Source organism: Phalacrocorax aristotelis, chromosome 18, assembly GCF_949628215.1.
Source record: "Phalacrocorax aristotelis chromosome 18, bGulAri2.1, whole genome shotgun sequence".
NCBI lineage: Eukaryota > Metazoa > Chordata > Aves > Suliformes > Phalacrocoracidae > Phalacrocorax > Phalacrocorax aristotelis.
The window spans coordinates 1,010,956-1,022,503 of NC_134293.1; the positions used below are offsets into that span (position 1 = coordinate 1,010,956).

The 11,548-nt window shown below is 56.3% G+C and overlaps 2 protein-coding genes across 3 annotated transcripts in view; one reads left to right on the plus strand and one right to left on the minus strand.

The window, feature by feature from the left end:
• SMG6 (SMG6 nonsense mediated mRNA decay factor) overlaps positions 1-9,139 on the minus strand; it is a 115,920-nt gene extending 106,781 nt beyond the window's left edge. For both annotated transcript variants that reach the window (XM_075113532.1, XM_075113531.1), the window contains exons 1-6: positions 9,001-9,139; positions 6,356-8,120; positions 4,067-4,259; positions 3,251-3,361; positions 2,411-2,517; positions 1,197-1,275 (exon numbers count right to left, since the gene is read on the minus strand). In XM_075113532.1, coding sequence (XP_074969633.1) covers positions 1,197-1,275; positions 2,411-2,517; positions 3,251-3,361; positions 4,067-4,259; positions 6,356-8,120; positions 9,001-9,094 — 2,349 coding nt within the window. In that variant the 5' untranslated portion in view covers positions 9,095-9,139. The remainder of the gene's footprint in view (positions 1-1,196; positions 1,276-2,410; positions 2,518-3,250; positions 3,362-4,066; positions 4,260-6,355; positions 8,121-9,000) is intronic.
• Positions 9,140-9,585: 446 nt separating this feature from the next.
• Positions 9,586-11,436, plus strand: SRR (serine racemase). The gene is given in 7 exon segments (XM_075113547.1): positions 9,586-9,640; positions 9,834-9,937; positions 10,014-10,133; positions 10,230-10,298; positions 10,503-10,643; positions 10,645-10,710; positions 10,981-11,436. Coding segments are annotated over 7 exon segments (735 nt in total). The 3' UTR covers positions 11,161-11,436.
• Positions 11,437-11,548: the final 112 nt, after the last annotated feature.

The following is an 11,548-nucleotide window of genomic DNA, read 5'->3' on the forward strand; positions in this document are numbered from 1 at the left end:
GGTATGCACAAGCAGGACCTTGAACTCTCCATCCACATTCACGGCTACCTACGACCACCAGCACAAAGCACAAGCCCTTTGGCAGGGTTAGGGAGTGCAGGTGGCACTGCAGCCTGCAGACCCACTTGCTTTAGCCCCAAGGCTGCTACAGAAACCAGCAACCCCGAGGCTCACACAAAGCAGTCTCTCAGCAGACACTGCAGTAGAGGACAACAGTTGAAATACTGAATTCCTGACAGTTCAGGAAATAACCCTTTTCAACATTACCATGAATATGGAAATGACTCCACAGGAGTTTCACAAAGAGCAGAGGCCCAGGAGGACTGGAGGCTTTGCCAGACTCCTGTGGGATGCCCCCCTCATCTCAGCCTGCGCCGGGCTAATCCCCTCACGCTCGAGCCACCTCTCAGCGTCTTTTCTCCCACAGGCTGGCCACAGGGAATACCACGAGAAGGCACCCCCAAAGTCTTATGCTACCAAGACACACAGCCGTTTAGGGTTTCGCCCACACGCTGCTGGCCTTACAAACCACCACAGAGGGCGGGACGCTTCGCTGCTCCAAGCCCCACACCAGGAGTCAGAAAGGTCATTCCCAGCCATGACAGAAATGTGCTTCTGCACCCCGCCGGTCTGAACTGCTCTGCTTTAAACCAGCATCTTTCAGTGATGCGAACACGCAGGTCCCTGCCACCAACTATGTCCCAGCCTGATGCTTCCATTATCTACTGTCACATCTCCCTTGAAGTAGGTTTTCCTGCACAGCTGGAGTAGCCAGTAAAACTGAAACCTAAGGAAGTCACGTGTGGATGTCGCTTAGACCAGCACCCACAGGTTCAGTGAAGACACAGCAAACAGAAACAGCATCCTCATGACAGCATGGCCTTGAGCACAAAAACCGCATGCAAAACTTTAAACACAACCCAATTTTAAAACATTTGGACTCTCAACAGCCCACAGAACAGTCCCCAAAATGCCAACAGCCTAAGGGAGTAGCATATATCTAATAAAGCTGCCTGAGGCCACACCAGCTGGAACCTACACAGCGCATCCTGCCATCAGCTTTCTTTTTTTTTTTTTTTTAGAAAACACCTGGAAGCACTGCCCTCAACAATTCCTTTCTCCACCAGACGGAATCGCACAGCCACCCCAGAGGCTTTCCCTATGCTTGCTACATCCTTGCACGATGAACATCTTACCGTGTAGATGGCCAGGAGCGCCAGCTGGTTGTACGGGCGGCCGTTTTTGGGAGCAATTTGCTGAGCCTTCAGGTACCAGCTGAGGAAGGGAAGAACCAGAGAGAAAGAATTACTGAAAGGACGTCGCGTTGCCTTCCCTGCTGTGCAGGGCACAGAATTCCCCTCGCAGCAGCGCTGGCAGTCCCGCAGGGTACAGGCCCTTTGCACAAGTGCCCTCTGCCTGCGAGAGCGTGCACAGGCAGTGAGCCTGTACCCAGCCGGGAAGGCGCGCCGGACGAGAGAGGGGCAGATACAGCTGCAGATGGAAATGTTCTTGGCTCAGCCTGAAGACGAGCATTTAGCCAGACCCAGCAAGCACTGTGCCCCGTGCAGCCTCAGGCACAGACAAGAGGCTGCTCAGGGAACATTCCTCTCTCGGTCCCCTTTTCAGCTCCGTGGCAGCTGGGACCAATCCCTCCATGTTCCTTAGCTCATTGCCTGTATTTTCAAGATATTCAATCATCCTAAGAGAGGAGGCATCTGTTCAGTGGCAGTCCGTTCTCCTCTCTATTTTCTCTCAACTGTATTATCCACTCTCCAACTTATATCATGCTGCATGGATCCATCAACACTGTTCAGACACATCATGAATCCACCACGGTCCCTCCAGCCCCCCTGAGATATCAGCACACACCGTGATGTCCACAGGCCCCAAAACGGGCAGCTTTCCCTGCCCCGTTCTCCAAACCTCCACAGATTTCAGGGCTCCATTCCCCATGCTGGGCTCACTTGCTCCCCCACCAGTCTTTGCTCCAGAAAAAAAGATCACAAAAAGGACTGTATCCCATGCAAAAAAAAGTGACAGGAAGCAACAAGTGCCAGTAACTCCTGATGGAGTCAGAACATATGGACACATATGGGAAGCTCTCCTAGCTCAAAAGCTACCAGAAAACACAACAGCCAGTCTGCCAGCCTCAACAGCATTAACCCCCGTCACAGGACCAGCACAGGACAACTTCCGCACTAGGTGGCTGGAGGAAGACTGGATCTGCTGGTTTGCTTTCTGGGAGAGCAAAGCAGCCTAGGCTACATCTTCCAGCTTCACAGGACTGCGATACAAGAAGCAGGCATGACAAGACTTCTTTGGCTAGAAGCAAGTTTAAGCATGAAATGAGATACATCCCTTGTAGCTAGAGGAAGAGCTGTGCTCAGCACTGCAGAGAACACCACAATACCTGCGTGCCTTTCCGTAGTTTGTGGTGTCATTTGCTTGTTCTCTGTATCGGCAAATGTCCCCTTGACAAATCATACACCTCTGAGCACTGATCAGCGCGTACTTCACCTGGAAAGAAGCATTCAGTACATCACATGGGACCTGTGCAGCCCTGGTTCCCCCGCAGAGCCGGTGAGCGCACAGGAACTGCAGGGCTAAGAGGAGGTCGCCGACACACTGAAGGTCTCACAAAAGGGCAGCAGAATGAAATGACAAGGCACTGGTTCAGCATTTGTAGGGGCAAGCCAATCCCTTAAACACCTCCTCTCTCAGAACAACGTCCTGTCTCTCTCTAGAAGAGAGCTGTTCAGTCCGTGACCAACTTGGGGGAGGACAGCTGTTAGACAAACACATCTCTGGGAATGGAGCTGGACTAAAATACCCTTTCCCAGCTGTCCCTCGCACCTGCACTCACCGCTCAGGGCAACACACTGTCAAGTGTTGGGGGGGCAGCGCAACATTAAGCTTTCCTTGGTCATTATTCTGGATTCCATGGCCAGAAATAAGATGTGTTCGGTATCTAAGGCAAAGCCAGGGTACCTTTGGGCACTGCTTTCCCTTTATCAGCCCAGGTCACTGAGCTGCTACAAAACACAGTTGCTCTTTGCAAAGGAAGCTAAGAAATGTTAATGCATCGGAGTTGGTTCAACAAGTTCTCCAACAGCTGAGAAACATTCCCTGCAAACATACTGACATCTGTTCAGAGTACAGCTGCCTACGTCTTGGCAAGGGCAGCACATTGAGCTCAGTGTGTTGCATATGACTGACAGGATGAGAAGTCTGCAGGAGAAAGCCAACCTACCATTTTCCTCAGAGGCTTACTGCGGATTGCCATCCCGTCCATATAGTCCTCTAGCTTGAACTGGTATGACACCTGCAGCTTCTGGAGAAGGCCGTCAAAAAAAGAAGTGCCCTGCAAAACACACACGTACTCGGATGTTACAATATTTCTGATGATGAGCACAAAATCACCACACCATCCCTGCCACATGCAAGAAAGAAGGTCCCTCTCCCTGAGGTCTGGGCTGTTTCTCTTCAGAAAACAAGGGGGTTGGGGGATCTCCAGCCTCAGAGGTTTTCAAGAGTGAGCTAGACAAAAATCAAGGCTGACCTGACCCAGTGTTTGAGGAGACCTGCTTTGAGCAGGAGGTTGGACTAAAGCCCTCCAGCAGTCCCTTCCCACCAAACTCATTCTACAAAACACATCCTCTCGGATCTGTCAGCCTACCTCCTACACAGAACGAACTGAGCTGCACAGTTCAACAGAATGACTTTTAAGCAAATTTGATAAAGATGGCACAAACACCTCCAGGGACGCTTCTGTTTATTTCCACTTCAGGGCATTAGTTTCATTTCAGCTTAAATCAATTTCTAATTACGAGAAAACACACCAAAAGAAGCCTAGTTTAAATTATAACAAATGTCCACTGGGACCCACACCTGCCACACTAAACCAAAACTTGCCTGAGCAACCTCCTTGCACAAGGGTGGCCTAAGGCACGCAGAGATACAAACAGGATCAAGAAGGCTAGCTGCCCGGTTACACCAGCCCAGTCTAAACACCAGCCAATCCCACCCAAAGGTTTAGCGGCGCCTGGGGATGTTTCTCTCTTCTTACCTCATCCAGAAGCTGGAGCAGTTTGTTCCGAATTTCTTGGGCGTTTTCCCCCTGAGGGTCTTTGAGGAGCTGCCGGAATTTCTCAATCACCTGGTAGAACGCGTTCTTCCACAGCAGCTGGTCCACGTTCTGGGTATCGGAGAACTCGATATCCATCAGGATGCACCGCTCGTACAGCTGCAGCATCTCCACCCTACAGTGAAATACAGCCAGGGGTGAACACAACAGCAACTGCCCAGCCCAGGCCTGAGCTGCCAGGGAACACGTGCTGAGCCACCTGCTGCTTTTCATCTGGCTCACATGCTATGGCAAATCAATGCTTCCACACGTCCCAGAGGGAGACGGGAGCCGTTCCTGCTCCAAGAGGGCCAATGTGAAAGGACCGTCTCCCCGGTACGTATGCATCAGAACAGATCGGGGCCTGGCAAAGAGCGAGGAGCTCCGCTACAGCTCTGCCACTGGGAACAGCAAGGCACAAGTGTCTCCTGGTACTAACACAGAGAAAGTGTGCACTGCCCCGCTCTGCTCCTTCTGAGCACAAAGTCTGGCTACTAAGGGCCAGAGTCAGAAGAGGTCTTGCCATTAGCACGATCCCCACCTCCCTTCCACCCAATCAAAACTCACAGCAGAAACAGAGATGCTGCTTCCTCAAAAATCAATGAGGGCTGGGAACATCACACCTGAAGGAAATAAAGCCTCAGAGTCCCAGAAATCACATTCCCCTCGCCAACTACTGACAGCCTTGCCGGGGTGCTGGAGCAGAATTCCTCCCCTGAATTTAATTTAAGAGTTACAGGCTAGAGAGAACTCCGCAATATGTGGGGCAAGTTTACAGTAAAGAGGATCCTCAGCTGTCACTGCCTTGGCTGCCTTATCCTTTGGAACGCTTTGAGCCCTACAGAAAACAATACAACAGCGTAGATGGTAAAGACCGGAGCGAAGCCAGGTGGCAACACCTGGAAGAGCCTGACAGTAAGAGAAGGATGCTGGCAGGTTCCTGTGCAAAGCACAGAGCACGGTGCTGCTGCCCTACCCCACGCAGTTCCCAAACCCTGCGCACACACGCCTGGACACCACAAACACCGACTGGGAGAATGAGACATTTCTGCAGACGGACGTCTGATAAGTACCACTTGCACCCGGGAGCCCCAACACGGCTCCACAGACAGGCTGGCAGCATGTGCTCGGGCACAGGCAGGACACACACCGAGGCAGACGGACACACACCGAGGCAGACGGACACACACCGAGGCAGACGGACACACACCGAGGCAGACGGACACTGCTGGTAGGGACAGGACCAACCATGCCCACGGTCCCAGGGCAGGGTGGGCTTCACACAGGCCACAGCAGCACCACGCAGTCTTTCCTCTCCTTCCAGGCAACAGCTCTGACACCTTGAGGAACACCGGAAACCTCCAGCGCTGCTTCAAGCATAGACATATCCCACCCTGTGGGCTACAGCACAGATCCCCAAAACACAGAACAGGCCCTGAAATGAGCTCACCTGCTCCATGTGCTGCCAATCAGCTCTGAAAATAAGTCTCCGGAGAAGCCCCGGAGACACAGAGGTCACAAGTAAACGTGAAAGATGGCTGTAGCACATCTCTACCTGGCATGTTAACCACCCTCCAGAGCACCAGCATCACTTCCCTCTCGCTAGCTGGCATCACCAGGCTACTCCCACTGGACTGCCACACGTCACAGGGTTGAGCCGTGTCAAGAGCAAAACTACTTGCCGCTTGAAAGGCGCTGTCGCTGTTACACAGCATCAGGAACCCACGTAACGCTTCGCAAGCACAAGCCGACAGCCGCCGCCCCTGAAGCCCACAATGCAAATCAGACAGCAGATAACTAAGACAGGTAAGAAAGCAGAAGTCCACCAGCAAATACTGAAAGCACATGAGAGCACTGGAACTGAGAGACCAGCTCCAGCAAGAGCAAGAACCACCCAACAGCTGCAGCAGGCGCTCGTCCTGCTCCCTCACGTCCCTGCAACGCAGGCAAGGCATTCCACAACCACAAGAAGCCATGGATTAGCTGCCAGCTCAGGCAAATGGTATCTTTGCCCACAGTTTCCTTCTGATACCCGCACACCACTAGCACGTGCCACACAGTCCCAACGCACCAAAAGCTAGCGAGCCACTGCCCCATCTCCCAGTCTTTGAGACATCGACGTCTCCAGTCTACCAGATCCCCAAGGGGCACCATCCTCTGGATAACAGTTCTGGTAGCAGTTCACCCTGGAAACGACTTGGTCGCACACCCCTCTACAGCACAGCCACAAACCTCAGCTGGGCCATCTTTTCCAGCCCCTCTGGGCTGATGCGGTCCCTGGAAAGCAGATTGCTGAGCTGCTGCTCCTGGTTCCCAGCCTCACGGAGGAGTTTGCTGAGCTCCTGCTGCTGCATGTTCCGCATCTGCTGCTCCATCTCGGGGCTCAGAGGAGTCGGGGGGAGTGGGCCACACATGTACTGCCCTGCCTGGCCAGGGTACCCAGGGTAATAGGCTCCTGGGTACACGCCGTTGCTTGGACCCATAGGAAATTGCAGGGAGTACCCGCCGTAAGGATACTGGGGGCCTTGACCAGAGGCCCGAGGGTAATAATAGGGATTGTCAGAGTTTTGGAACTTATAGTAGGATGTCTGGGCCTGGCGGGCTTCGCCCCAGGAGGTGGGGCTCACTTCATCGTCCGTGTCTAGGAAGTGAAGCTGAGCAGTCTGGCTCTTCAGGGCGGGTTTTTGGTCTGGGTTGTTTGGGTCCCACAGCCTGCGAGCCGTGCCGCCTCGGCCCCTGCTTCGGGGGCCTTTACTCCCAGCACCGCCAAGCAGGAGCCTGGGCCCAGGGTGACTGGGTTCAGGGGAGCCCGCAGTGCTGGCAGAGAGGTCCGTGTTGGCAGGCAGGAACAGAATCCCACGGCCCCTCCCTTGGGGCTCTCTACTCTGGCTCCTTGCCTCTGAAGCCTCTGAGTCATTGCAACTAACAAATGCCTTCAGGGGCTTTTTTTTGTCTGTATCTGCCAAACTAATATCCCTGTTCATAGTCTTGCTGTCAAACGTGACTCGAAAAGTTCCCTTGACTTCCCTGCCATTGCTGCTCCACTCGCTCTCACTCCTAGAAGCTCGATTCTGCTCTGAACGCTTTTTCTTGTCCGAATTCCTGCTAGAGACATATGCTTCTGCCTCATCAATTCTGTCATCGTCCAAGGAGTCAGTGGAGGATGCAGAGAGCTGCCTCCTAGGACGCACTCTTTCTCTGGCACGCTCCTGCCGCCTCTCCACCCCATCCACAAGCAGGGCTCCATCTACGCTGTTGTTGCTTCCGGCTGAGCTTGTGCTGCAGGTGCGGTATCGGCTCCGTCGCTTGTCAGAGCGGGAATACCGTTTGGTAGAGGCCAGCTTCCCCTGCATCACCTCGTCGCTCGTTCTCCTTATCCTGTCGCTTCGCTCCATTCGTCTTCCTTTTTCTCCCCTTGAGGCTTTCACTCCTTCCCCCGCCTGGCTCCCCTCCCCATCCTCCTTGCTCGATTTGGTTTTCCTGTTGTTGTCTTTTCCAGTACCTTTCTCAGCCTCTTCGTCTCCCTCGACTTTCAGCTGCTCCATCTTACTGGTGGCTTCCTCGGTAGCTGACCGCAGGGCCGGGTCTTTAGCGGCTGAATGCAGGCGTTTCCCAGGCTGGTAGATCTGCTGGTCTGGCTTCTTGGTTCTCCTGGTGGTCTTGGGACACCACTCATCCGGAGCAGGCTGCTTGGACAAGTTCTCCCGGCTCTGAAGACCACCTTTAGTCTCTACATCTTCTTTTTCCTGTGAAGGGCCATTCTGCTTGGGGCCATCGCCTTTGTCAAAATCCTCCACAACTGGAGCCTCTCCTCCTGAAGGGCCCTTGTCGCTGGCACTCTCCTCCTCCTCAGCTCTGCTCCTCTCCTTCTCCGAGGACTCGTGTTTTGGCGGCACGATTTTGCTCCTCAGTCGGGAGAGGCCAGGCTTGTAAATCTCCAGGTCTGGGCGCCTGTTGTCTTTGCGATGCCTCGGCTCCTTCGCTTCCTTCATGTTTTCTGAGGAAAAATAGAGAGAATAAAGTTATTCCCACCACAAACCAGCCAAGGACGAAAAAACATCATGGCAAATACTCAAAGGGAAATATTAAGTAAAGGCAAAGAACCAGACGCCCTCAGGACACGTCCAAGAGAACAGATCTGAAACTCTCTATCAAGGCTTACAGGAAATCACAGTGCAAGAGTAGGAAATGAGAAAGCAAACAACAATGACCAAATCCTTGGCCCGATTCAGTTACAAAACGCATCCTGCAACAGTTTCGCTTCAAAGAGCCAGCAAGCTGCGAACGCGACAAATAAAGCGCGACGCGAGACTTGAACGCTCGTACGCAAGCACCGGACAAAGAGTTTTAGCGTTACAGGTTCCAGCAGCAGCTGCCTGCTCCAGCAGCCCCCTGCTCTGCCAGCAGACCGTGTCAGAGGCGCGTTACCCCCCTCCCCGCAGCTCAGCAGCGTCTCTCTCCGCTCCGTAACTGTATTTGCACAAAGACTCGTCAGAGAACGCAGCCTGGGCACGGGGCGATTAAACGTTTCGCCAAAGCCGGGCTGTTACGCGCTGCATTCTCTCAGCTTTCGCCTCCGGGCACGACTCGCACCAGCTCGTACCGCCGCGCCTCGGCCCCGCAAAACCCGCCGCTCCCGGGGCTCGGCCCCGGCGGGGACCGGCCTGACCCCGGCCCGCCGCCGCCGCCGCCCCGCCCGCAGCGCATCGGCCTTTCCCGGCTCTCGCACCGGCGACAACCGTGCCCGGGGCGCCGGGGGCCGGCCCCAGCCCCCCACCGGGCCGAGGGGCCCAGCCCGCCGCCGGGGCAGGTGCCGCCGAGGGGAGGCGGGGGAAGGCCCGAGCGGCGGCTCCCGCCTCCCGCCGCCGCCGCCTCACCTCGTCCGCCGCCTGCCGCGGCGCGGGCCTGCGCCGCCACCATGTCCCGCAGCTCGGCGGCCGAGACGCGGACGCGCTCCAGCCCCTCCGCCATCTTCCCTCCGCCGGGGGCGGGACGGACGGACGGACCGACCGACGGCGGCCGCGCAGGGCCAAAATAGAGAAGACAGCGTCGCGGCGCGCATGCGCGCTGGCCCCGGGGGCGGCGGGCTGCGCAGCGCCGAGCACATGGCCGGGCCGGGCCGGGCCGCCCGACGCTCTCCCAGTGCGGGCGCTTCCAGAGGGCCGGCTCCATCCAGGTGAGCGGAGACAGCGCCACGGCACGGCCCCCGGCCACCCCCGGGCGAAGGTTGCTTCTTGTGCCAGAAAAAAACACTTTCCACCAGTGCCCACCAGCCCTCGAAACAGATGTGGCCCCTGCCGCCCCTCACGGGGGCTGCGCCGCTCCCCTGGGTGCCGGGGAGGCTGCGAGGAAGGAAATTCCCCACCTTCCCGCGCAGCACACCAGCTCCCAGCCAGTGGCACTGAGGAGGCTGTGCTCTTTCCAGCTCCACGGCAGCCTGAGCGTGGTCAGGAGCAAGCGCGATGGAAGGGGGCTGCCCTGGACCTACGCAACACACGGCAGTTGGAAGGGTAACACGTACCCAACCTCCACCCCAGCTCAGGGAGCACCCAGGCAGCAGGTGCAGGGCCAGAGCTGAACAAAGAGCAGGGCGTCCCTCTCCTGAATAGGAGCTAGTATAGGCAAGGCAAGGCCCAGGCTGCTCCTGCCACGCTAACTGGCTGCTTGTGGCTTTTTGGCTGTTGGATTTGCCGCCTCTTTGGTCACACAGGGATTCCTGCCTTCATCACGAGGGCCTGGACAGCTGTGGGCTGTAAGCAAGCTGCCATCCACACCTACACCACCACACGGGTGCCGTGCAAGCGTAGCAGCAAGGTAAGGCACGGGGGAGACCAGCCAGGGACATGGCCCAGCCAGACTGAGAGGCACCCATCTACACTCTTTCCCTTAGTCCAGAGACAAGGCAGCAGCTCATGTAGCCCCAGAGACAGGAGGAGCCACAGTGCACCCCAAGCGGGAGCCAGCGGCGATGGCGGGGCAAGGCCCTGTCGGCCTGGAGGTGCTGGAGCAGGTGAGGGAAATGCACAGCCCAGACCTGGCCGAGGGCTCTGCTCCTCGCAGGCAGGGGTGCAGCAAGAGGGAGCGCTCACGCTGCCTTTCTGCACAGGAGCTCGAGGGAAACGCAGCGGTTTTTCCCAGTGGAGGAATGATTGCAGGAGGAGCAGTTGTCATTGAGGTAGACAACAGTTCTCTGGGAAACAGTGGCTGCATCTCCCTGGGGGAAGGGCAGGGCAGAGCAGGGCTCCCAAAGAGAGGCAGCAGCTGCAAAAATCACTGTGGAAGTCTCTGCACGCGCGGGGTCTGCACAGCAGCAGTACAACACGCTTGTCCCCCAGCGTGCACAGCGAGAGCTGACAGGCGCACGCTGATTTAAAACAAGCGGCTCCTCCCGCTCTCCGCAGATGTGAAAGTGTAGGCTGCTGAGCCACGCAGCGTGGAGGGCTGTCACCAGCCCAAGGTACTGCGGGAACTGACCCCAGCCGTCACCATCGCAGATGCAGTTAAAACCAGCATCGGACCAAAAGGCACGGCCCATCATCAGGGATTTAGTTGATGACGTCGTGACAGTCTCAGAGGAAGAAATCAAGGTAAAGGCTCCCAGCTCCCTTCTCACCGTAGCTGCCAGCAGGCAGCTGCCTCCATCCACTCTCACCGCTCCGCTCTCCCAGGGCAGCGCGAGCCCCTGCACACCACCACAGCTGTGCGACACCCACACTGTCTGCAGCTGGAAGGGGCCGGCGGAAGCTCCGCTCTCCCTTCCCAGAGCGCTGCAGAAATGTGCACGCGCAGTGCCCTCCGCAGCCCTGGAGCAGCCCGTACTCGCTGCTGGGATGACAGCTGCTGCCCTGTCCCAACAGCGAGCCACACGGCTAGTGTGGGAAAGGATGAAGCTGCTGATTGAGCCAACAGCGGGTGCTCTCCAGCAGTTCCAGACAGTCCCCCGGGACATGGAGAACATTTGCATCGTGCTGTGCACGGGAAACGTGGACCTGAGCTCCCTGACCTGGCTCACAGACCTCCCTGGGAAAGCAGAATGAGAACAGAGCAGTGTCTCGAGGAACGGAAACCTCACTCTGAATTTATACAGTCCGGTTTGTGCACTACTAGAAAAACAGACAAACAACCCCAACCGTTTGGTTGTGGGGGGATAAGGGAAGCTGGTGTTGGTCTCTAGAGCACGGAGTCGCTTGGTTCCAAAGCAAAGGGTCACTGCTGGGGAGGGGGGCCTGGAAGCAAAGCACTGCCTGTTCCCCCCTGCTCCCCAGCTCTGGGACAGACCTCAAGCAAGCTGCGCTCACTCCCCCCCTGCTACCTCATCTTTCTCTCTCAGCATCAACAATAACTTCCAGCAAACTCCTGTCCTCAAAACAGCAAAATCCCTGGACCCACCGCTGTGGCAGGGCAGGAGGAAAGGACAACAGCCCC